This window comes from Aotus nancymaae, unplaced genomic scaffold, assembly GCF_030222135.1.
Source record: "Aotus nancymaae isolate 86718 unplaced genomic scaffold, 86718_ANA_hifiasm-v0.15.2.pri h1tg000016l, whole genome shotgun sequence".
Taxonomy (NCBI): domain Eukaryota; kingdom Metazoa; phylum Chordata; class Mammalia; order Primates; family Aotidae; genus Aotus; species Aotus nancymaae.
The window spans coordinates 36,233,301-36,259,963 of NW_026988428.1; the positions used below are offsets into that span (position 1 = coordinate 36,233,301).

At 50.4% G+C, this 26,663-nt stretch overlaps 1 protein-coding gene across 1 annotated transcript; it reads right to left on the reverse strand.

Moving 5' to 3' along the window:
• Nucleotides 1-14,421: 14,421 nt before the first annotated feature.
• On the reverse strand, nt 14,422-24,791 carry KRT75 (keratin 75). The gene is made up of 9 exons (XM_012450254.2): nt 24,132-24,791; nt 23,357-23,571; nt 22,336-22,396; nt 21,882-21,977; nt 20,902-21,066; nt 18,976-19,101; nt 18,614-18,834; nt 17,150-17,184; nt 14,422-15,109 (listed from the first exon to the last, which is right to left on the reverse strand). Exons 1-9 carry the CDS (start codon nt 24,789-24,791, stop codon nt 14,871-14,873), a joined length of 1,818 nt encoding a protein of 605 aa, XP_012305677.2. The 3' UTR covers nt 14,422-14,870.
• Nucleotides 24,792-26,663: the final 1,872 nt, after the last annotated feature.

Sequence of the window (26,663 nt, forward strand, 5' to 3'; positions counted from 1 at the left end):
ACACTCCCTGTCCCCTTTTTTATAGTCCTGACTGTGGGCCCCAGAGTACTGGGGAGGGGAGGGGTGCAAGGTGAGACCACAGGCCACAGTGGGAGGCAGAGGGTTAGGTGAGGGGGTCCAATTGCAGAGTGTCAGGGGAAAGAGATCACACTCTGCTCTAGGCTGAGTCCATGGTGGGAGGGGCCCAGGATGGTGTAAATGTTGATGGGGACACTCAGAGACCCGACCAGAGAGCAGATTCCCACTAGAGGGGGTGAGGGAGACAGTGGGCAGAACCAGAGGGTAGGGGTCACTGCAGTAGTAGACACAGCAGTGTCTCCACACCATGTCCAGGCCAGAGGATGGCCTCAGTGACCATGTTGGGCTCCTGGAGCCCAGGACCAGAGCTCAGGAGCAGAGGGCAGGGTGGTTCCTTGGATTCACTGTGGGTGGAAGGCATCTGTTCCCTGAGCTCCCTGAGTCCAGAGGGGCTCTGGGTGTGAGCTAGAAGAGGACTCAGTCAAGACCTAGAGAGCTTGGCGGCATTTTATTAAAGTTGATTCAGGAACTAGGTGAGCATAAAGGGAGCAGGCAGTTCAGAATAGTTTGCTTTTTCTTCTGGATCAGTGAATTCCATCTTCACTTTGGCAGTGCAGTAGACAATCTCTACCTGCCTTTGGAACGCATTTTGGCAGATGTTCGGGGGGAGTTTATGACTCTTCAAATTAAATACAGAAACCACCCTGTGAAGGCCAGCCTCAAAGAAGAACCCCACACCTACCCCACCCCCAATTCCACACCAGCCTCCTGTGTCCTTCTGGGGCTGAGCAATGTACCCGCTTGGAGCGAGGAAAAACACCAAAGGAAGAGCCACCTCTCCTCTGAGTGCGCTGTCCTGGGCCTCTGCTGTGGGGCAGGGATCTTGGCTTAAAGAGCTTCTGTTCCAGCCACGGCTGAAGACATGGAATAGAGACATTCAGAGATGGGGAGATAAGAAGGGAGGTCAGAAGAGAAAGAGCAGGCAGTATTAATAGATTACCAAATGGAAGGAATCGGGGAGGAAGAAGGGTGAGAAATACACACAGGAGGAGTAAGGGGGATTGAGAGAGAGGAGGAGCGGGGGGCGGGGCGGTGGAAGAGGTGAGCAGAAAAGGAAGTGAGGGTGAAAGGTGAAAGGGCAAGGTTAAAAGGAAGGAAAACTTTCCAGAAGAGAGATGTGGCTAGCACAAGGAAGAGAAATAGTCCTGAGCCTGGAGGATTATTTTGCAGGACCCTCACAGGGCAGTTCTCAATGCAGGAGAATTAAAATGGACTTTCCTGGTGTATTTCTTGCAAGCATTTTGGGTTGAGCTGCCTTCCTGCGCCCATATACGGGCCTGCTTCCCTTCCACCCCTCGGTCATCAGGACATTTCTGTTTAGGAACAGCAAGTCTGATACTGACTTAAATAAGGCAGACTTGAAGAAATTTGGCTATGAACTCTCATCCAGTGCAGCCCCGGGCCACGGAGGGCTTTTGAATTCTTGATAACATCATTCCATTCTATTATGAATAAGCAAGAGTGGATCTCATTGTGAAGGGTGTTGATTTCTCATTCAAATATTCTGCTGGTGGGAGTCATCCGGGGGCTTGGTTGGAGCCCAGGCAGGGCAAGAAGGGAGGTGAGGAGGTGGTGTGTGTGGCAGGGTTTGCAAGACGTGTCCTGGCCTAAGCAAGAAAAGTGTTCCATCTGTGATGAGAAATGTGCATGGCAACTTGGGTCTATACTGCACTCAACCTCTCTGGGGCACCATGGTCAATTGTGAGCTTCCGGGAAGGACTGAACCAGAGGCATTGTCTTGTGGTTGCCCTGGGTCTGGGTCAGACAGGAGGGGGCAGACCCTAGTGCACCCCCTACTCTGGAAGCTTCTTAAGGGCAAAGTGCTAGCCCAGGTCCTGGCACAGAGCAGTTGAGTCAACATTGGTTGGAATGGATGCCTGTGGACCCTTCAGATCTTTGAGATCAGGACTGGGTGAGGTACCACTGTGGGGACCTTCTGGAGGCAGAGGGATGGACAAGGTGACCTCACAAGCCACTTCCTGCTCCCTGTGCCTCCTGCTGTTGATTTTGGGTGTGGGGTGTCAGCGAAGCATCAAGCCTTGGGGCTGGGAAGCTTGGGGCCCTGAGGGGGGTGGCAGCAGAGGCAGGTGGGGTGTGTGGTTCCCGTGACTCTTCGTGATGCACCATCTCTTGGAGACAATGAGCATGCTGGAGCTGTTGTGACTGCTGGTGCAGCTGAAGCCACTGCTCCTGTTGTTGTGGCAGAGGCCACTGCTGCGGCCGCCCCCACCCACACAGAGGATGCTGCTCCTGCTGAAGCCTGTGCCCCCCAAGGAAGAGACCTCAGCTGTGGAGAGAAGGCACAGGGCATGTTGGCAGGCTCTTCCTGTTTCCCATGTTATCCCCATGCCTGCTCCCTTCCCACAGTGCCTTGTTGCAGGCAACCCTCTCTCCCCTGAGAGCCTCGGGGAATTCCTGAGCTGGCATGAGAGAGGGTGGGCATGGACTCACCACCCCATCACACGCTGCCTCCTCATGAACCTCTGCACAGGGCATCGCCATGCTCAAGGCACATTCACAGCTGTGACCACGTGGATCTCAACAGGGCTGAGAGGACACTATTACTGCAATCACCCCGATTTTGTAGAGGAAAAAATGGAGGTGAAAAGAGATAAAGTGGCATACCCAAGTCCACGCCCACCAGAACAAGGCCTTCAGCTCCCACACTGGGTTCATTTCCCTGTGTTGTAGAAGACTCTCACATTGTATGGAATAGGAGACCTTGTATTCTGGAAGGGAGCCATAGGCTCCTGTGTTGAAAAAGGCCTGCAGGCCACCTGGATGAGCCTCCCCCAGTACTGAAACCCCCTGACGACCTTGCCAAGATGCAGTCGTTCAGCTTCTGCTTCAATATTTTCAGCAACGGGAGCTCCCTACTTGGATGCATCTTTGCAAGCCAGGTAAACATTTGGAAATGTTTCATTGACTTCTCCTCTTGGCATCTTTTTATCCTGGCAAGACATTCCTGCCCTCTGATGAGCTGGTTCCAGGCTTTTCCTAATCCTGGCAGGCGAGCCTCTCTAATGTGGTCTGACCCACACAAATCTCAAGGGGATTCTACTCCCATGACCAGAACTCAATGCTCCCATGAATGCCACCTACGATGCTAAACTTCTACACACAGCCCCAGAGCTCCAGAGGGTCACTTGATGAGGTCATTCCTTCTGCACTCCCTCCTGTGAGTTGAGGCCAAGCCAGGTCAGTCACCATTCTATTTGTTCAATTAATGTGCTTAAATTCTAAATATAGGTCTTTACATTTAATCTGTTTAATAGCCTCTTGTTATTTGTGTTAGTTTGAGCTCCTGCCAGCACTAGCTGAAAAATCAGGCATTCAGACTGGGCACCCATGATTGTTTGAATAGTCTTTACCCATCACTGGGATCTTCTGGGACCAGCCCTGAGGGTGAGGGGTCATCTGCAGGTTAATCTCCACAATTTCTATGGAGATTAAGCCAGAGTGAGGAGAACATTGTTGGGCTCCTTAATGACATGGAATGTGCCCCTTTTGAGTTCTCTTGACCTCACAGGGAAGAAGGGCACAAGAAGAGAGGGGTCTCCATAGAGCTCCCGAGGGGGTCTTCCTGACATTCCTGCCCCTGCCTGTTCATCTTTGACCCACCAGGCCCTCATTAGTAATGCTCCCAGCTTCCACCTTTCTACCCACCCAAAAAGTGTGCCCCCCACCTTTCTACCATCCCAAGACGTTGACTCACAGATGCTCATGGCTCTGACACCTTCTTCAGAGAGGCTGTGACTGCCAAGAGGTTGAGGGGCCCTGGGTTCTTTGTATTTAAAGTTATTGGCACAGAGCCCCGACAGGTGCTTGGCAAGCTCTCCCCTCAGCTCTTTAGCCTTGGGAAGTTCATGTGAATCTGTGAAGGAAATCCAGGAGACAGATCAGGTCAAAAATACAGATAAAAATGAGAAGAGGGAGCTGTGGCAGAGAGGTAGCTCGAGATCGTCAGCTTGTAGGGCAATTCCAGAGCCCCTGAGGCTTGTCCCAAGTCCAACAGCTGTGGGAGGGGCTGCGACTACAGGATGCCTTTGAGGGAGCAGTTGCATTTTAACCCTGTTTCTCGCCTGGGAGCTTCTATCTGGAGGGCTGACATTGAGGGGCTCCTGGGGCCTCTGTGGCATTGCTGTCGTGGTCTGGTGCATCTGCTTGGGTTGTAGTGGGATGAGAGGGTGGCCCACCTGATCTCTAAGCACTCCAGCAGCTTCCTGTAGGTGGCGATCTTGATGTCCGGGGCCAGCTTGACATACATTGGCTCCTGGTACCTGTGCAGCTGGCATGCCACGTCCTGCTTGGCCTTCTGCAGGGCTGTCTCCAGCTCCACCAACTTATTCTTGTTGCCAGCCCCCCATGCTGCTTGGCATCAGCAGACGATGGCAGCTTGGGGCATGGTGCACTGCTAAGAGGCAAGGAGAATGTGTGTGACGTCGTTCATAGAGGATGCAGTAAGATCTTCTATGGACTTTAGGTTGAAAATATGAAAGAATTCCCCAAAGTGGATTTAATACATAGGAGGTTGGAGCTTCATCATCTTTAAAAATAAGATTGATTTCTGTCTGCCTTGGATAATTTGAGACTTAGCCAGAATGCAGAAAACGATGCTCTGAGGTCCTTTCTTTCTTCTTCTTCTTCTTTTTTTTTTTTTTGAGACAGAGTCTTGCTCTGTCACCCAGGATGGAGTGCACTGGCACAATCTGCTCACTGCAACCTCTGCTTCCTGGGTTCAAGCTATTCTCCTGCCTCAGCCTCCAGAGTAGCTGGGATTACAGGTGTGCACAACCACCCGGCTAAGTTTTGTATTTTAAGTCGAGACGGGGTTGGCCAGGCTGGTCTCAAACTTCTGACCTCAGGTGATCCACCTGCCTCGGCCTCCCAAAGTGCTGGGATTACAGGTGTGAGTCACTGTGCCTGGCCCTCTGAGGTCCTTTTCAATGCTAAACTTTTCTGGATCTAGAGTAAGTAAAGCAAGCCAAGGTTTTGCCATTTACTCCTCCAGAAGATAGTGCCTTTCTTGCATCTTTCAAGCCACTCAAGTTGACAATATTAACCATTGCACTAGGTGAATGCATATTTATATTCCTGGAAGGCCACTCATCTGGGGGGCATCTCTCTCTATGAGCTGAGTTGGGCCCAGGCACAAGTCCACCTGGAGGCAGGAGCATGGATAGGAGGACACCTGACACCTGGGAGCTCAGTTCTATCTGCTTCTACAAGCTATCAATCTCTGGGCGCAGCTTCTGCAGTATCGGTTTAGCTCGGAGATCTCCATCTTGGTGGTGCGGAGGTTGTCCCGTGCAGGCTGGCAGAGCGCTGCAGCTCCCTGTACTAGGAGGGAAGAGAAGCAGACCTAGGATGAGGTATGAGTGCAGCAGGTAGGGACAGCTAGGCCAGGGAAGAGAAGGCTGTATCTTCCCACAGCCCCACAGGCTTTCATTTGCCTCTCAGAGCCTCCCTGCTGGGCCATCTCTGGCCCAATCAGATTCATCTGCATTTTCTCTTGGCTCTGCCCCTCACTCTCCATGCCCACTGGCTTCACTCTACAGCTGGACAGCTGTGGCTGTGCTCTTTCCCTTCTTCCTGTACCTGGTCTTTCTTCCCTCTCCCTCGACACCATGCGTCTCACCCTCCCAAACTCAGCATCATGTAGGGTGCCAATCACTTTTCCTTTGTGTTTTCCTTGGCATTGCAACTTATTATCCCAGGGCAGAGTGTTTGTTCTCATCTGGAAACTCTCATTCTGTGACTTAGATGAAGCCTTTGCTCTCCAGCCCCTGGGCCCTAGCCAGTTCTGCCTTCTTGTCTGGATCCTCTAGCCTCCTCCACAAAGGGTTAAACCTTTCTCTTGTCCCCACCCTCCCTCTCCCTTCCTTCTGTTGGCACTGGTGGCTGGAACTGTCCAGCTGTCCCTTGAATCTCTGATACAGGGCATTGGAGGTGTGTCCATCTTCCTCTTGGCAGAGGCACTGACCACCTCCTGCCTTTATCTGGCTGTTCCCCAGGTCCTGACATGCTTCTCCCAGGTAACAGAGGGTAAGCCCCAACCTGAATTCAGATCCCTTGACCCTATCAGACTGGGACACCTAAGAGGACATGGCTCTTATTTTGTTTGCCTTTGAAATCTTAGTTTTCTGTGCTCGTTTAATGAACTTGATCTTGATGTCTCACTTTGGTTTAATACTAGAACTCAGCCTGGGCCCTGCTGTCGTTGGTGATGTCTTCATGCTGGGCCTTGACTTCAATGATGCTGCTGCCCAGGTCCAGGTGTTGTTGTCGTCCATCAACAGGAGGACCATGGAGGTTTTGGAGATCTGGACCTGAAGCTGAGCCAGCTCTTGTAGTTGGGCCCAAATGAGAGATCTGAAGCAGAGTGTGCGTGTGCTTGTGTGTGTGTGCATGTGTGTATGTGTGTAATATGTGTGTGCATTCATGTGCATGTGTGAGCACGTGTGTGTGCATGTGTGTATGTGTATACTGTGTGCATTCATGTGCATGTGTGAGCACGTGTGTGGGCATGTGTGTATGTGTGTAATGTGTGTGTGCATTCATGTGCATGTGTGAGCATGTGTGTGTGTGGGCATGTGTTGGGAGGCTGTGACCTGCCCCCTGGAACAGACTCTGGCATTGAGGGTCTTGCACCGTTGGGGTAGAGTGTGGCCTGTGTAGGTCTGAAAGGGCTGGGAGGGACGCTAGGGAAGTCATTGAGTTTATGGCTGTCCTTTGTCATCAGCTCATGTGCATGGAGGGAGCAGCAGCACAGGTAGCTCTAGCCAGAATTCTCCAGAAGCCACTCCTGTTGTCACAGGAGCACACCTTGTTGTGACCTGTCAGTACCATGGATGTCTCACGTTCTGAGAAAATACAACACTTCACACCGAATAAATATCTTGTGAAAGAAAACTGAGTCAGAAGGAGCCAGAAAACTCGCCTACTTCCCAGTTGTGTTTCCCAATTTGTAGAGGAATCTGCCCAAACCTCAGGGATGAGGATGGGAAATGGAAATCAGCTCGAAATAGCAGAAAGGGCACCCCACTGACAAATTCAAGTCTTGCATCTGCCAAGCATGTTTAGACAGCATCCTGGATCTCAGCAAGGCTGAGCATAATACTAGCCGTGTATGAATTCGTGAAGATTAAATGACATCCAGATAAGATGGTCTGGAAACAGTCAACCTACAATTAATTTGTTAATGATCACTTTTCAGTATCACCTAACTCAGTGGTTCTCGAAATGTGACCTCAAACCAGTAGCATCAGCATCACTGAAACTTGACTGAAATGCAGCACTGTGGGCCCAGCCCAGACTTACTGAATCAGAATTGGTGTTTAACAAGACTTCTAGAAGATTCTGATGCTCTTTAACATTTCAGAATCACTAAGCAAAAGTCTAAGTAAAAATGTTCCTTTGCTCTCTGTATTAATGACTGATTCATACATTTCCTGTTTCAACAAATTATTTTGTTATTGTGCTGCAGCTTGTTTTTCCCAAATAGTTTTGCTGGATGCAGATCTATTTCAAAGGTCTCAGCCCACAGGCTTGCTGGCTATGGTCTAGTTCAGAATTTGGAGCCAATACCACCCTGGTTGTCAGCATTGAAGAGAACAAGCAGAGAGGGGGTGGTTATCCCGTGTGGGCTGTGAGGTGGAATTGGAGCCCACCCAAACACTCAGAGGTGAAGCCCCAGGTCCTGGAACCATGTGATCAGCTTCTGTGGGGCGTCACGTGTGTGTGACCCTTACCAGGCCTACCTGGAGGTACCCCACTCACCCTACACCCCACCTCGACACCCCTGGCCCTATCTTCACCACTCTCTCCTCGGCTCCAGCCACACTGTCCTCCTCCAGGCATTCCTGGATCACATCTGGAGGCATTTGTACTTCCCATTCCCTCTGGCTGGAACACTGCCCCTGCCCACCATGCCTTCCTGGCTGACATCCTCAATTCCTTCAAGTTTCTTGTCCAATGTCATCCGCCCACTGCCTGTGATTGCTTTCTACTGTTATTTCTGTTCATTGCCTCTATCGCACCTGAAATGGTACAGGGATTTGATTACCTCTGTTGTGCATTTCTCCCCCACTATACCGTAAGCTTTGAGAACTGGGGTCCATTGCGTTTGCTCAGCACTGTGTCCGCAGCTCCGTGGAGAACACAAATGGAGAACCAGGCAATTCCGTTGCTTGCTTTCAGAAGCACCTGAGGGCTCACTAATTGCCACTTGATTTGTGTAATTGCGTCACCCTGCAATTGCTCTAGGAAGAGCAGCAGGTAAATTTGGGCAGGGTAGGATGAGCCAAGTTACTCAGAAAGTTCCATGGAAATCTGTATTTTAATGACAGACAGCCCATTTTTCTGCCTGCCCAACAGAACATGCTTGATCCAGATGGTTAAGGCTGAATTTTTCATCTCTCCCAACCCGCCAGCTGCTCTATGGAACATTATTTTCTCCTGTGGTAGGGAGAGCGGCATCTGCCCTACAAATTACAATGTGTAGATGAAATGAGGAGCACAGAGAAGACCAGGGAAGGAGCCCGCAGCCTCTGCGCCCAGCTGAGTCTCCAACACCCAGCCCCTAGCCCTCCTGTTGTGGGGCGACGGGCACTCTCATTGCCTTGTAGAAAGTGCTAAGGAAGTTGGTCTCATCCATCAGGGCGTCCACCTTGGCCTCCATCCCCACCTTGTTCATGCAGGCAGCATCCATGTCCCACAAAACTCTGGGCCTCACCCTTCCAGGGATTACCAGCCCCTTCTGTCTGTGAATTAGGGGGAGAGCTTCAGTTCCCAAGGACAGAGCATCTGTCTGCTCGGGGCCATGGAGTAGAACTTCCAAACTGTGAGAAGACCGGGGCCTTCAGAGGTGCCCACCTGCTCATCAGCTCTGGTGCCACATGGAAAAAGCTCTCTTAGGTCACCTCACATGGTGAGGACAACCCTGTCCTGGCCCTGGCCACCAAGCAGGAAGGCCCAGAACTCTGTGGAGCTGCTTCTGGGCTGCCCCGTCCTCCTCCTGAGCCTGACTCAGTGCCTGGAGACTCAGCCCAGGACAGGCCTGTTTCGCTTCCCGTCTCCACACTGGACTCCACATGGGTCGGGGTGGGGGCTGGTGTCAAGATTTGCAGGTCAGACTCTGGAGTCCTGGGTTCTGACTCACTCCTGATTATCTAGGTAGCCCTGGGCAAGTTTCTTTACCTCTCTGAATTGCAGTTTTCCCACCATTAAAGTAAGACCTACTTCTAGGCTTGCTGTGCAAATTAAATAAGGCCTTGTATGAGGCCACTGGGAGCCGGGCAGGAGCAACTCTGTCCACTCCCCTTGCGCACCACAATCCCATTCTCTGCCTCAGTGCGCCTGTTGATTTCTTCTTCATACCTGTGGGAAAGATCAAGAGTGGAATGGGGTTGGAGCAGGCTCTGGGAGTAAAGTCAGAGCAGTGGGGTGGAGGTGGGCAGGCAATGACGGGTCTGCACAGCAGCCTCAGCAAATGCTGCACTGTAGCCTGGCTCTCCTATTACACACATGGCCCCAAATCCCAAATCAAACAAGCCACCAAACAAAACCCAAACCCCAAACAACAACAAAACAGATCCCCTCTCATTCTTTCTGAGGTTTCTTTTCTCACTGCTCGGCTCCTTGGAGTATTTGGGTCCCATAAAGGGGAATATACATTTCCTTTTATTTTTTTGTGGTCTTGATCCAACCCAGGGCAGGGAGGGGAGGAACAGGGAGAAAAGTCAGAGGCCGGCAGCCCCTCACCCCACAACACCTGCATTTCCCTCACTCTGCCCAGGTGCACTGAACTGTGGTCTGAGAAGCAGAGACTTCAGGCCCACAGGAACCCTCTCCCGCTAAGCTTTCTCATTCTTCAATTTGCCTGTAGGCAGCAACCCAACCCTGCCTGTCCCCCAGGGGCACGTGGAAGTGCCCCCTGCTCACTAATCTCTGAAAAGGAAGTTTCCCTTCTGCTGCAGGTGATGCATTCCCCACCCAACCTGCCTGGGTGCATCAGAGTGCCCGGCTCTTGTGGTGCTAGACAGCTGTGGTTTAGACCTCAGCTGCTCGCCCGTCAACCATGTGACCTCTCAGAGGATCTTTCTCCACTATGCAATGGTAAGATGCCATTCTTTTAAAACTACGAAGTCCCATCACACATGACTTACATTCAGCAGGATCTTCTTGGCTTTTGATCCACTGCTGCACCATAGGATCTGAGAAAATCTCTTGCCTGCCATTGAAACTTCAGTACTGTGCTCTCTCCCAGTGTTCTCTGGGAAAACCAATTCGGTTTTCCTAATTGTTTCCTTGAGTTGCATTTTAATGAAATCTGAATTCTCTCTTCACCTAGCTCCACACAACTGTCTTCTCCTTTTCTTCTGTATTACCCAGCTCACAGTCCCTCTGCCAAAGGGGAAGCATCACCTGGCCCTGCACAGGCCACTTTGATGCCACAGGAACATTGTCTGGCCATTGACCAGGAGCACACTCTTCAACAGATGTCCTGCTATACCCCTCCGCTGTGCCTTCTTCCTTTTCAATCTTAAGCTTTAATTTTCTCCTCCAGGAAGCCTTCTTGGATTGAAGCACTGTTAGTCCATGTTTGCCTACGTGTTATAAATTACCCATCTGCACTCTTGCTTCTCTTGTCTGAGTCTGCATCAGTACACATGCATACCTAATCATAAACAGAATAAACATAGCTAACACGTATTAACAACTCGCTATGTGCCAGGCACTGTGAACCCTACCACGTACCTTACAGGCAAGTTTTGATTTAATACTCTCAATGCTCTTGTGAGGTGGGTACTATTGATGTCTCTTTTAACACATGAAGAACCAGGGGCTTAGAGAAGTTAAATCATTTTCTTGAGGTCATTCAGGCATTAAGTGACTGAGCCAAGATCCTAAAGCCACTGACCCTGGAGTCTAGAGCACTGTCTAGGAGAACTTTCCACGATGACAACAGAATTGCTCTGTATCTGCGTTCATTACAGGACCCATTCGCCACGTGTGGCAATTGAACCCCTGAAATGCGGCAGGTATGGCAAGCTCGCTTAGTGCTTGTAGCTCGCTCCCAGCAGGGCGCTTGTAAACACCATGAGACAGGCAGGTGACAACCTGGCATTGAGACCGACTCCCCCACCTCTGAATTTTAAGTTTTAGGTAATTTAAATTTAAATAGTCACATGTGGCTACGGGCTACCATGTTGGACGGCACAAATCTAAAACCTGAGCTTGTGCTACAGTATACAAATAGCGGTGACCAAAACTCATGATCCGCTTACTAACTTTGTTTGAACCAAGAGAATTAAAAATAATTAGAACAAGAAAAATAAGAAATAAAAATAAGTCAAAACAGTAAAATCAAGAAATTTGTATCTACAGGCCTGAGCGTTTGAGCATCTCATTATGTTTAGTGGTGTGTGTGTGTGTGGTCCTGGGAGAAGGCAGCAAATGTGTCTCTTTCATTTTTGTTGTCCAGCCTCTTGGCCTGGGTTGGAGTGACTACATGGCCACTGTGCAAATTAGCAGTGAGATTTAGTTGCATTTACGTGAGAGTGAGATTCTATGGGGTTCATTCCTAACTCCTGAGTTGCCACTTTGTGTCATCTTGGGTATTCCGGCTGCTGTCTCAGAGCCTTACTTTTCTCATCTGCAGAGTTTGAAAAATGTTGTGTGTATTATGCTTTTTGTACCTATGCTAGTTATCATCATCTACAATCCCAGCCCTTCCCTAAAGCCTCGGCATTCTCGACCACAGGGTCCCAGCTCTCTTTCTACTTTTATGTCTATTTCCAATTCCACCTCTGTGTCCTAAGTGTGTCCCATTTCCCCATTGGACTGGACGTTTCTGGAGAGCAGAGGCGGTTTCTCCTGCTCCCTCTGGCCTCCCCTGGAGCCCCAGGGCAGGGCCCTGGCCTGAGCACTGGCTGAGTATCTTCTCACTTCTTCTTGAAGTCTCCTACCACGTCCTGCATGTTCTTCAGCTGTAGCTCCGGCCTCCCCTGCTCCACACCCAGGCAGTCCAGCTGCTGTCTCATGTTGTTGATGTGGGCATCAAACATGGGCTCAGAATTTGCCCTGATGGGTTTCTGGTCTTGCAGGAAGCTCAATTTAGTCTCCAGGACTTTGTTCTCCTGTTCCAGAAACCACACTTGCCCCAGCCAGAGGTAAGAGACCAAGAAAGCTTCCATGCAGCAGCCTCCCAGAGGGCTCTGGGATGCAAGATCCCTAACAGTGCAGGGAGGCTCTGCACGACCCTAGATCTCAGAGTCCCAGCGGCAGGCTCTTCCTCCTCTTCCTCAGCCTGGGAAGGAGCCTGCAATGTAGATAGCCAAGCAGATGTTGGTGCACTGGGCTTGAGAGACAGAGGGTGGTTTGGTTTGGACTGGGGAGAAGCAGGAAGAGTCAGAGGGGCTGGCAGCTGTCGGAATACACCAACCAGGTGCATGTGTGGTAATCCAAGAAAAGAACACTCCACCATCATGTTACTAGGCGAAATTTTGAATTCCATTAAATGGGCAGGAGGTCCTTGGCAGAAAGTTTAATGTGTCCATTTTCTTTCTGACACGATCTCTGTAGACCTAGAATCTGGACTGAGTTGCCCACATACTCTGGGGATGCTGGAATGGGTCACTCTGGAGTTGCATTGCGAGGACCCGGCAGCTATGTCCCCAGCCATGTCCGTCACAAGCTGTGTGGCTTCAGGCCATCCCCTATGCCCCTTCCTCTCTCTGCTCTCTTGGGTCCTTTGTGGTCTTGTGCAGCTAATTTGGGTCTCTCCTCAGTGTGGGAGACTGACTTGGGAAATACACACAACTTTTCCCCTTAAACAATGTCCCCAGGACCAGGTCTGGGGATTGGGGCCTGGGGCAGACTTGGAGCAGGCCTGGGGGTTTCCAGGCCCCCTACCCACCCAGGCTCTCAGTCACACACCGTGGACACTCCCGTAGCCTCTTGTCTGAACTCGTTTCTCTATTCCCAGGTCTTGGGCTCTGAACCCAAGCACTAAATTATGCTCCTCCCATTCTGGTCACTTATGATTTCAAAAAATTCATGTATTGGAGATTCAGTCTGTGCCAAACCACATGGCAGGTCAGCCGCAAACATGGCTTCATTTGATTCTTGCAATAACTTTGTGAGGGTGATAGATGAAAAGAAGGACAATTGTGAATATATTTTGAGCAGCTGCTCTGGGTGTCTACTTTACATGTATCTTCTTTAATCTTCAATAGCACTACAGGGGTCGCTGTCATGATTCTTGTTTGACACAGAAGGCGACTGGGGCACAGGGTGGTTAGGTACCTTGTCTAGGGTCACATAGCTAGTGAGCACTGGGGCCATTGTCAGAATCCTGACGGGGAGATCAGGCTCAGAGAGGAGAGGTGGCTTGGCCAGTGGAGAAAGCCTGAGGCTCTCACTCCAAAGTCCTGTCCCTCCACTTCTCTCCTCCCTGGGTCTGAACTCGCCCTCACCCCAACATCAGGGATTTCATAATTGTTCTCAGTGTCATTTCTCTCCTTCCTGCCACCCTCCGCCTCCCATCCATTCCAAATTTTACCTCCTGGTTTTACACTCATCTTCCCTCCTGATTCACAGCCTCCTCCTCCTGCCACTTCACTTCCTGCTGCTTCACCCTGGACAAGGGTGTTTTAGAACCCTGGCTCCCAAGTCACTCACATCAGTCCTGAGCTTGGTCCTGAGCATCGAACCCACCCCCTCCAAGCCCACATCGACTGCCCCACTCTAGGTGAGCCCACTGGGCTATGCCTCAGCTCAGGCCTGATGGGAGGGGTCCAGGAGATAAAGTCAGGAATGTGGGAGCTTCCTGGATGTCTCACTGCTGCCTGCAATTATGGGCTAAATGGCTCCTCTGCTTGGTGAAAGCGCTGCTCTCAGGGCTGCCTTTTAACTCCTCTTCGTGGCCTATTACCTGTTATTTCTCTGCCGGGTCTGCAAGCTGGAAGCTGTCAGGGAACAGTCAACCCCTCTGCTGGGCCGCCCACCTGGTGTCAGTGTTCTGGAACACTGGTTTGGAGTGGGAACGGTACCAACCTGCATGCCATACAGAGCAGGGAGGCTGGGCTGAGCTTCTCACAGCACCTTGGGATCCCCAAACAAGGCACGCTGAGGAGAGGGAAAAGGAATTCTGGCCAGCCGTGTCCTCCCTGCACCTCTGCAGCCCACCCTCCCTTCCTCCCAGACAGCCTTTGAGGGAAAGGGTGAGGGCTGATGCCTCTGAACACTGCTTGTGTGAGCCCCATGCTGGGAGCAAGCCTGGGGGAGGAGGAGAATTGCTCTGGGTCAGTCTCTATTCCAAACAGAGGGCCAGACACCAAACAGGTGACACATGCATTTAATAGACACATTTCAGGGGGGGAACAGAGGGAGCATTTGCTCTCAGCAGGGCACTTATAAACACTATGACACAGGCTGGTGACAACATGCCATTGAGACTGACTCCCCAACCTCTGCGTCTGGAGGGAGGGAGGGAGGTGGAGGCTGGAGGAGGACTTTCCGGCTGCCTGGGGCTCACAAGATAGGCTGAATAAGAGCCTTGGGAGGGAGCAGACTTTGGTTTCACATGTGTAGCAGACAGGTGCTGCCAGCAGTCTGGGCACTGTCAGGGGGAATAGCTGGTTTAGGCCTGGGAATGGGTGTAACCAGTACTCCAGGCTCCCGGCAGCACAGGTGTACCTTGCAAGGGGAGAGGAAAGAGCAGGACCCAGGTGTCCAGGTGTGACTGCAAACAGGCCTCAAGGCAGGGGAGAGGGAGCCGTGCGGCTTGCTTAGTGCTTGTAGCTCTTCCGGCCGGAGGATGTGGTGGAGACAAACTTGACGTTGGAACCACTGCCCCCTAGGCCCCGGCTGCTGGTGGCACTGAAGCCAGAACCTCCCAGGCCTGCACCCAGGCTATGCCCGCCACTGGTGGTGAAGGAGTAGCCACTGCCCCCACCAAGGCCCAGGCTTCCTCCTCCAATGCCACTGCTGCTTCCATAGCCACTGGAAACCGTGGAGGTGACCACAGCTGCAGGGAAGAGAGGAGGTGTAGTCAGATCAAGTGCAGGAGAGAAGACAGCTGGGAGTGTCAAGGCCTGTGCCCTGGAGTCCTTGGGTGGGGGGGGGTGGCCTCATCAGCCAGCAGTTTGCCTCCTTCCAATGTCCCCTGCTTAGTGAGATCACTGCCACGTGCCTTGGCCTGTGTTCCTGAGCTGCAGTGCCAGGAGGCTGGAATGGCTTCCTCTTCCCCTTCCAGAACCTACTGGAGCCCTTTCCTCCTGGAAGCAGGTCGGTCCACCTGCTTTCCCTTTGATCCTCCTGCTGTGCCATCTGGTCCTGTCTCCCTCTCTGGGCCTGACTCCGGTTTCCCTTCCTTCTGGAAGCTCATGGTGGGAGGGGCCCACCCCTCTTCCATCAGTATCCTCCAGCCCCATACTCAGAATCCCAGAGGAGGGGCTGGAATATTTTTGATGGACAAAGGGACAGATGAACCTGTTGGTCAGTCAACTCTGCCCCTGTTCTCCTTCCAACCAACCTGTTCTCCTAACCCATCCCCTTACAAATTCTAGCACCCTACTTTGGGTCTTGTGGAAAATCAATTTTTAAAAAATGGACTCCATTATGGGATGAATTGTGTCCTTGAAAAACCTATGGTGAAGTGTTAACACCAGTATCCATGAATGCAACCTTATTTGGAAATGGGATAATTGTAGGTATAACCACGTTTAGATAAAGTCTATAGGGTGGGCCCTGATCTAACATGACTGGCATCCATACAGAAAGAGGGAAGACATTCATCTGAAGCCACAGACACAGAGGGACACAGTCACAGAGACAGAGAGTGGAGGGTTGCAGCCACAAGCCAAGGAGCACGGAGGATGGATGGGTACCGCCACAGCTAGGAGGAGGCTGGAGGGGGGCCGGGCCACCCACGCTGCCTCTGTGTTCCGAACACCATCTGGTTTGGAGAGGGGATGGCACCAGCCTGGATGACATACAGAGCAGGAGGCCGGGCCGGGCTCCAGGTTTCAGAGGGAGCAGGGCCCTGTTGACCCCTTAATTTCAGGCTCCTCAACTGCGAGAGAAGACATTTCTGCTGCTTTAAGCCGCCTGGCTGGTGGTACTTTGTTGCAGCAGCCCTGGCAAACTAATACAGACACTGAAGTGTTTTCAGGAGAAAAGGCGCTTCAAAGTTATGCTTGAAGGTCTGTCCCCAAAATTAGCTTTGAGGGTCTCTGGTGCCACTAGACAAGGACATCAGGGAAGAAGGACACCGGGGTGGCTAGGAGAGCTCTACCTTCTGGAATCATTGGCTGATATAATCAATTGCCTTTATGAATGCCCATCAAGAAAACCACTCACTTGTAGAGTGTGAGCTGTAAGAGTCATTTCTGTTGCTCTCATGATGCCAGCGCTGAGCTTTGTGAATGATCACTTCTGCTCTCGCCAGAACAGGGCCATGCCGGCTTGCTAATACCTCTCCTGTTTTAGAGCTACTCTACCCAACTTCCATATTTTGTGCTGCCCTCACTGCCTTGAAAACCTTTGGTAGCCTTCTGCAGTTACATTCTGCGGAGTTGAGCCAAGCAGTGGAGCTTCTTCCCAAACTGTTTGGGAGAGAAGCCATCTAGTTGGCAATGCTCTTGTCTCCAGCATGAAGGCTCCTTTCAAAGGCCCAAGCCAGACCAGGAATTTTCATAAATCCTGTCTACATCAAATGCTCACCTCTGAGCTAGGCTTGCAGCTCCAACAGAAAAGGCAGGGAATTCTGGGAGGTGGGAGATGTGGCCGGGATCTTCCAAACCCACTCAGAACAATGACAACAAACCTCCCATCACCCCTTCTGTGACACCCTCACTCTCAAAGAGGAAACAACTGTGACATTAAAGACTCTCTCCTAATATGGCTTGCTTTTTAAGGGACTCAAAACCTCAAACCTTCTCCAAATGAACCCTGTCTGTGAGATCCTGTCTAACGCCTCATGTCTTTACCCTCATGCAAGCCCACCACATTTCCATCCCCTCCACCACACACACTCCAAATGACACAAGAAGTATGTCATACTCACAGATATTAACTGGAGAAACTCCCTCTCCACTCAACCTGATTGGGAAGAGCGGGGAGAAGGAAGGTTACCCATGTGGCCGTCAGCTTACAGACCTTTGCAATGACATTTTTTAAATTGTTTTCAAAGCATTTAAACATACTTTATTATTTTTATTGCAGAAGCAATGCAGCTTGAAATTATTTAAGAACTAGTAGTAGTAAAGATAATATTAATAATGAATAAAATGATGTGAAGTTTGAGGTTCAGAGGAGCAAAATCTGTAATCTCAGAAATATACTTTTTGGTTTAAACTAGTTAGATGCCTTAAGGAAATTGAAAGTAATCATATGCTGGCATCAACTGGAAAGGAAGAGCCTGTCCTCTAACAAGGCACCATTGTCATGCACTGAGCCAGTGCTGAGCTTATTACAGGTGTGGAGAGGAGTCTGACTCATAAAAATAACAATAGTAATGTCAGTTTATTATTATCTTAGCAACCAAGTAACTTTGCTTTAGCATCTTCACAACAGAACAGGCATTCATTCATAAACATACTGAGAACCTTAACAAGAGCTGGCAACTGTTGAGTATCTGTTACCTACCTCACACCACTCAGTTCTATCCACGGCCCCATGAGGTGGGTATTATTCACTCACTTTTGCAGAGCGAGAAACAGAAGTTCAGACAAGTTAACTAACTTGCCCATGATCAAAAAGCTAGATTTGAAGCCAGATTCATCTGACACCAAAGCCTATGTCACGAAACTGAATGACTGCTAACATTTATTGAACACACTGTGTACCATGCATTGTTCTAAGAGCTTTGTGCTTATTCCCTTATCTTAACCCTTTTAATAATGTGAGCGTTTAGAACTATTGTTGCACACATTTTATTGGGTGGAGACACTGAGACGCGGAGAGGTTAAGTAATCTGCTCTTGGCTACACAGCTCATAATGGGCAGAGCACAAAGCTCCCATGAAGCTTTGGGGATCATGTAATCTGACCTTTTCATTTTATCATTGAAGAATTTGAGGGCCAGAGAGGGGAGACTGACTTTCCCAAGGTTATGTAGCTACTTAGGAGTAGATCTGTAAGCCCAAATCCTAGGACTGTTTGTTCTCAGCCCATGGCCTTTCATACCACATTTTGGGAATTACTATATAACCAATTGTCTCCTTTTGTAGAATTCAGTTACTTAGACCTGATCAGGTTCTAGACTTCTATGCGACTGTAGTTGCATCTCAAATGATTTACTATCCTGGAAGGAAATTACACTTGTGTGTGTACACACACACACACACACACACACACACACACACACACACATATATTTGCCATAGCCCAATTCTGACCTGCATTTTCTTCCAGGAGAAGAAGGAGCTGCAACAAGCCCCTAGGAATGCATGCGTAAGCCCCTAGGAATGCCCAGGAAGCTGGGTGGAGCTCAACTTGCTTTAAGGATGAAGTTGGTGCATCTACCTCACCTGCACTCCTCGCCCTCCAGCAGCTTGCGGTAAGTGGCGATCTCCACATCCAAGGCCAGCTTGATGTTCATCAGCTCCTGGTACTCACGCAGCAGCCGAGCCATGTCCTGCTTGGCCTTCTGTAGGGCCTCCTCAAGGTCCACCAGCTTGGCCCGTGCATCCTTGAGAGCCAGCTCTCCACGCTGTTCTGCATCAGCAATGGCTGTTTGCAAGCTGGAGCACTGTCAGGACAGGGGGAAGCCATGAGTCCTGCTGACAGCCCATGAAGCTGTGGTGCTTCTTGAGGAGGAGTTCTGAAAGATGGCAGAATGACCCAGAAGAAATGAGCATTTGAGGAGCTCTTGGCCCTGCCAAAATTTTACCTGCTTCTTGACACTGTCGATCTCAGCTCTCAGCCTCTGGATCATCCGGTTCATTTCCGAGATCTCTTGTTTGGTGTTTCGAAGGTCATCCCCATGTCTGCCTGCTGTGACCTGCAGCTCCTCGTACTGATAAAACCACAGCAAACCCAGTCACTGAGTCAAATACTTGGCCTGGGCACTTGCTGTGCACACAGATTCATGCTGGGTGCCACAAGCTGGCTCATTCATTCCTGGTTATTCACTCATTCCCCCTGAAGCTTACAGTACATTGGAGGACATAGACATTAATTGAATTAGCATATTATCAAATATAGAGTTCCAAATGGAGATACGTGCCCTTAGGAAATGAACAGGGTCCTGGGAGAGTGTAATGAAGGAATTTGACCTAGATTTGGAAGTAGGAAGTGGTGGTCAGAGAAGTCTCTCCAGAGACAGAGATGCTTGAGCTGTGGTCTGAAGGATGAGAAGGAGGGATCTAGGTGCTCAGCTGTGGGGGAGAACATTCCAGACAAAGAACATTCCATTCAGCATGAAGACCCAGGGTCAGGGAAGGAATGTGGTGAGTTCTAGGAGTAAGATGTTGATTTAGTCATTGTCCTTGGGGAGTTCCTGGTCACAGAGCATGCACCCAGACCAACTGTGCCAATGAATTTTGGTAGCCCTCCAAAGGCCAGTGCTGGAGAAATGGAGGAGATATGGGGGAATGAGGTGGGATGGCACAGAGGCTGTGGAAGGCACAATTTTGAAGACTTTGTAAAAGTATTTCCAATCTCAGGTAGTTCTCAGTCTAATGGCACCTATCCAGCACACATGCATATAAGAGCAATAATGACACCTTGTCTCCTCCAGCAGACTGAAGTGAAATCTACACCCTTCCCTGACACAAAGAGATCCTCTGCCCGAGTCAAGATCTGTGAGGTTCTTGAAGGTGCTGAATAGCTCAGCTTCCTGTTCCTAGATATACATGATTACATGGAACAACCACTCAACAACAGGAGGAGTTGTTCGCTATCGATTGCAACCACTTCACCTTGGGGTTAAGTGCATCATGTTTCCTCTCAGTGTCAAGGTGCTGCCTCTGCACTGGGGACCCCTGGCCCCTGCCACCCACCTTCCTTTCGACCACATGGCTGACCAGAAGGGACTGAGGCAGTGCATGGAGCAGGGAAAGAGTAGGAACCAGCTTGTAGGTGAGTAGCTGCCCCGGGAGGGGTCTGGATTTGGCAGGGAGCTGGTCTCATGGGTCACCTATATCCTTCCAAAGCCAAACTTCTTTGTGGCCATCTGAGCTCTGGGCAGTAGCTGCTTGTGTTTATCACAACCTTCCTCTTCCTGACATAAACTCCCTTGCTCATTCCTGCCTGCCTGCTCCTTATTCAGCCTTAAACCTCTCCCCACTCCTTGGCAATCTTTTGTCCCTCACAGCTTCCTAACTGGACGAAACCCCCACATCTTCCTGGAATCTTTTTATTCATGCTGTCTTTTCCTTTCCATGATCATCCATTCACTTCATGGCCTCCCAGACCTTGGGTTCTCTATTTGCAGTTTATTCATTTGCAATCCCGTAACCCTCCTTGGCATACAGCAGGAGCTCAGAAAATATATAGAGAATGCATTAGCCTTTTAGAAACTGCCTCAGGACCATATCTCAGTTGTTCTGGTGTCTCACTCTGCTCCCACCCAGAGGTCGAGGAATGCGGGGCTGGTGGATGTCCTGAGCTCCCAGCACTGGGCTGACCACACATTAGTATGTCTGGTTGGGTTTCCACATGCATTTCAAGCTAAGTTTTCATAGAATCAAAGACACACCTGGTAAGCTGAAATAAATGAATGTGTTCACAAGTTTCCTGAGGCTGAGTTAAGTGATAATGTGAAGCCTCAGAGAGCACCAACCCTGGAACCTATCATGGAGGTGTCCATGCTCACCTTGGTCTGGTACCAGGACTCAGCCTCGGTCCGGCTGCGATTGGCAATGTCCTCGTATTGGGCTTTGACCTCAGCGATGATACTGTCCAGGTCCAGGTTGCGGTTATTGTCCATGGACAGCACCACGGATGTGTCACTGACCTGGGTCTGCATCTGGGACAGTTCCTGCAGGACAGCAAACTCAGCATCATCGATGCATAAGAAGGGATCCTAAATCTTCATGGTTGACTACCTGTCTAGGTCAGGAATCCTTTGTTTGGTGTTCCTGATAGATTCTCCCAGCTGTTCCCTGAGTATTCCCATGCATCCCGGAAAGATCAGTGTGGTAAGAGTCTTTCCCTAGCTTCAATTCTCAAGGCTCCCATCTGTGTGCTTTCCCTGGGCATGAGGGTGTGTAAGCGTCCTCTGAATTGGAATTACATAGATTTGAATGTGACACATGTCTGTTCTTCAGGAGCATCAGGGGACATCTGGAACCCTGCTTCTGTCTGCACAGTGTGACTCCGTCACTTCCTACCTCTCTCTCCCTTTCCACAGACCCCAGGTCTCTGCCTTTGGAGGGGTAGCGCCCAGAATGAGGCATCTTCAAAGGGCAAGAAGCCCCCAGACCAATGAGCTGAGGGGCAGCTTGCCTTTTTTAAAAAAATAATAATACTTTTCATGGAAGGGGAAGGGAGTTGGTATGTCTTGATTCCTTGGGAGTGTTACCCAATGGCCTAGAATTTGGGAATCAGTACTCTCTCCTTGCTAGGTGTGTCCTGCCATAGGATGAGGGGGTTCGGGGGAGAAGCATCAGAGTGGGGGTAGTTTAGTGTGACAAGGCTCCAAGCAGTTCTCCCTGGTCCCCCTACCCCGCAAGCCCCAGCTTGAAGTATCCAGGCAAGATGTTGGGCAGAGGCACTGAGTGATGACACAATGCATCATCCTTTTCTTTCCAGGCTCCAGACCCAGGAGAGACAAAAACACTTGCAGACTCTTACTGCATCAAAGACTGAGTGGAGGAAGTTGATCTCCTCAGGCAGAGATTTGACCTTGGCCTCCAGCTCCACCTTGCTCATGTAGGCAGCGTCCACGTCCTGGAATGACAGCACAGGAAGGTCCTCTGAGTCTGCAGCCCCAAGCACTTAGTCCGAAAGAAGCTGAGCAGATTTCTCTCTAGCCCATCTAGTTTGGATTTTAGAAAACTCTGGGTCTGGGGGATTTGGGGTTGGGGATGAGTGATTACTGAGAACTGGGAGCTTGAGTTCCCGAGCTCACAGAAACCCAAGTAGAGCTAATGGGCCATCAGCCTACAGAGGGAGCATGTTGGCAGGTTTGAGCTCTGCAGATATTCTCAAGGTTGATGTGACATTTCTTGGGTGGCCCAAGGGTCAGGTTACCCCACACTCCAGATTCTGTTTTAAACCTTCTCCTTTGAGAGACATCTCCACTCACCTTTTTCAGGGCCACAAATTCATTCTCAGCAGCCGTGCGTTTGTTAATTTCATCTTCATACCTGTAAGGACAGAGGAGGCGGTGTGCTGTTGAGCAAGTTTGCTTTGAACTCTTCCCAGGCTGGTGTAGCAAGAGTTAAGAGCCCTCAAATCCTTTCCAGCTTTTCCGCTGACCTGGGCATAACTTTGGATGATTCACTTAACCTCTATTTCTCCCTCTATGAAAGGGGGATAATTTCTTCTGCTAGTTTTTTAAAAACTTTTCTAAGACTAGAAGGTGAGCATGGAACTTAAAGGAATAGAAAAATATATGTATGCAGCTCCATCTTTTGATAGACATGCAATGCTAATCTTTAAAATGTTTTTTTGTCTCAAGTGTCTACTGAAATTATGGAGTAAAGTTTATCTGTTCAGGAGACTGTTTTAGGTACATTTTGATATATTTTCACTGAACCTTAGGGTGCCCCTGAGAAGTGTGCTTTTTCTAAGTAGGGGTAGCTCAAGCTCAGAAATAAGGGCAAGCTGGCTAATGTGTTATCCTGGGCCAAATTCCTTCACCTGCTGCAACCTGGACGACGTGCAGTCAAAAGTTGCCCCCCCAAGGAAGGTCAGATTGCCTCGTTTAAACTCTTTCTTGCTAACTCTCTTCACCCCACAGTGAATGCCATCTTGGAAACGCAAACCATCTCAATAATTGAGCCCATGTCCAATGGAATTTAATAATGTGCTGACTGTGAAATTATATTATGCTTTCTAGAGTTAGCAGCAATGTTTTGTTGGGTGATGCTGATATCTCTTTGCAGTCAGTTGGACAAATAGGAATAGGATATCTGTCAATAGTGATCCACAAGGTGAAGGTCCCTTTGTTACCCCACACAGTGCTGTCTTCACCTTGTGGGATAATGGCTGCAGTCCCAAAGCTCCCAGCTGATACTGGCATTTGCTCCTTTGCACCTCTCTGGTCCTCATACAAAGGAGCCCTGAGATGGCCATGTGTGGCCAGAAGCCAGTCTCCCACCTACCTGACTTTGAAATCTTCCACGACATCCTGCATGTTCCTCAGTTCAGCTTCAAGCCTGCCCCTCTCGGTGGTGATGCTTTCCAGCTGCCGTCGGAGCTCACTGATGTAGGACTCAAAGAGAGGCTCCAGGTTCTGCCTCACGGTCCTGGAGCCCTGCTCCTGCAAGAGGGCCCACTTGGTCTCCAGGACCTTGTTCTGCTGCTCCAAGAACCTCACCTGGAGGGAAGAAGAGAGCATGAAACCTTGAGAAGTTGGAGGGGCAGAGTCAGATGCTCCTATTAATAAGGAAGAGAAGAAAATGATATATATTTTTCACCTGGCACCCACTGGCAATAGTGAAATTGACAACTCCAACCCAAAAGGAGGCAGTCCGTGAAGCTCCCACAAAGCTCCCTAGGGCTTGCATAGGATTCGGGTGGTGGGTCCTAGAGGCCTCTGTGGGGGAGCTGCGGTGTTCTCCAGTGAAGTTCCTCAACACTACCTACTCTGGGTTAGGGTAGTTTGCTGAGCAGCAACTCTCCTGTAGAAAATCAACTAAACTCCTCCTTTGGTGTTGACTGAACCAGTCCATGTGGCTCCAAAAGAGAGGAAATTTCTACCAGGTCCTGTGGGGTAAGCTGGCCTGCAGGAAGGGCCTCAGCCCCTGGGAGGCCTTGCTGAACAGCACTCATTCCCACAGTGGGGTCGTTGCATGATTGCTCTCCCCGAATGGGATGGCCCTTCCAAGAGCTTATTCGATCCCAAACCCAAGGGTGTGGATGAAGCCCCTGGCTCACCTTGTCGATGAAGGAGGCGAACTTGTTGTTGAGGGTCTTGATCTGCTCGCGCTCCTCAGTCCGCACCCGCTGGATGGTGGGGTCGATTTGCAGGTTGAGAGGAGTCAGGAGACTCTGGTTGACGGTGACCTCTTGGATGCCTCCAGTGGGGCACACAGGGAAGCCGGGGCCACTGAAGCCTCCTCCAACTCCACCCCCATAGCCAAATCCACTGCTGACTCCAAACCCACCACTGGCCCTGCCACCAAAGCTGCTTCGGAAGCTGCTGCCACACCCATTGATAGAGACCCGCTTGGTCCCCCCCAGGTTGTAGAGGCTGCGGCTTCCAAAGCCGGCCCCGGCACTGCTGATCCTTCCCGGGCCCCCACTCCCCACCGCAGAGCGGGCCACGGAGATAGAGCTGAATCGGGAGCGGCCAGCTGCTGGGGTGGTGGCAGAGGTGGTGCTGAAGCCCCTGCGGCTGCCAGACTGAAAGGTGATGGAGGACTGCCGAGACATGGTGGGTGAGGAATGCCGGCGAGAAGGCACCTGAGGTGGGCTGGTGCAGGCAGTGGAGAAGACAGGTGGCTGGAGGGCTCTGGGTCCGTGGCTTTTATGAGCATCCTGTGGGGGCGGGACACCGCTAATGGAGAGGGCCTTCTGATGGCATCCCCTGGGCATCCGCCAACCCTGAGTTCACACTCGGCGTCCCTTGGGAAATGGTGTAAGGGTCACTGGCTGGTTCCTTGGCACCCCCTCCCCCTCCCCCTAACATGCAAACTCCTTTCCAGTTGCAACTTGATCAGCAGATGAGTAAGAAGCAAGTTAATTGCTTTCCATCATGTGCTAATCATGCATCTTATAAAGGACTCAGAAAACACTGCCTCATTTCCAAACCACTTTCTTAGGCATGGGACCAACTCCCTCCTGTCCAAACATCTTGTGTCAATACAAGCAACTGCGCTCCACTGTTTCCTTGATGTGCTTCCTATTCCGGAAGCGTTTTCTCAGCAGCTACTGCCCGCTTCCCCAAGCCCCATCAAGCTGTCCTTCCAGACCTTGAAAGTCTTGCTCTGTAATCATCTTTCTTAGGAATCTGCCCCATTTTGATTGCTCCTTTATTCTGCTCTGAAGCTTTTGTGTCTATTGTGTAGATCACACATGGTTTTCCGGAGTGTGTGTGTGCCTGTACCCTGCCCACTGCCAGCCAGCACTCTGTCTCCTGGGGAGAGAGATTGTGAGAGGAGGAAGATTTGAGTTTGAATCTCAGACCTGCTCATAGTTGTGGGACCTCGAGCAAGTCATGAAACTTTTCTGTGCCTCAACTTGCATGTCTGTAAAATGGGGTTTGTGACGAATATTTATGTGTGAAAACTTTTGCAATGCCTGGTACATGTAAGTGCTGAGTAAATGTCTATTGAGGCTTCCCTCCTTCTGATACATCAAGTAATATTAAGGAAGTGCCTATCGTGTGTCCATCCTGTGACTAGCCCTGTGGGAATTCAAAAGAAACACAAGCACATTATTTATCTTTGACAAGCTCATGGTCCTGTTGGGAAGACAGAACTGTACAGGATGGTGTACCATGAAGCACCGCCTCCAAGCTGCATTTGAGGCTGCCTCTCCCAGAAGTCTCCCAGGCAGGTCCCTCCTCCTCCTGAGGACCAAGAATTCCCAGCCCTCCGGTCCTTCATCAAAAGAACTCCAATGGCTGCACCTAGCAGAGGGTTCATTCTTTCCCTGTTTCTCCTGTTAAGCTTGTGTTGTGCCCTACAGTCTCCATTAGTCTACAAACTGCAAAGAAGACTTCAAGGCACCTTGTCCCACTTGGTTCTGCATCTCACTGCCCGTCTCTACCATGGGAAGAGTCAGACCAAAACATTGCTGAATCTTCTTCTTTTCCTTGAGACAGGGTCTCACTCTGTCACCCAGGCTGGAGTACAGTGGCTCAATCTCGGCTGACTGCAACCTCTGCTTCCCAGGCTCAGGTGATCCTCCCACTTCACTTCTCGAGTAGCTGGGACTACAGCTATGCTCCACCATGCCCATCTAATTTTTTTTTTTTATTACTATTTTGTAAAAACTGGGTGTTGCCATTTTGCCCAGGCTGGTCTTGAATTCCTGAGCTAAAGTCATCCATCCTTGGCCTCCCAAAGTACTGAGATTACAGGCGTGAGCCACCATGCCTGGTCTGAATCTCCTTTTATCTTGCTGACCACTTGCTTCTTGCTGTGGTTTTGAAGGCTGGGAGAGTAAGAGAGGAATTAATCAGCATTCAGTCTCCATTTCGTGGATGAGGGCACTGAGCCTGGAATGGCTAACTGGGCAGACAGATCCACAGGAAGCAGAGCCAGATTCCATGGTCTTCCCACACAGGTGTCCTTCTAGGGGCACACCGGGAACCAACATTTGGCAGGCGTTGTCACCTGCCTGGAATGGCAGCTTGGCGCTTGGAGCGGCGGTTCTCTGTTCTCCAAGTTGTTTCCTCCTTGGGGCTGAGGCCAAGGGGTAGGCCTCTCCCCTGTCTAGAGATTATTTGGGAGTCTCAGTTTC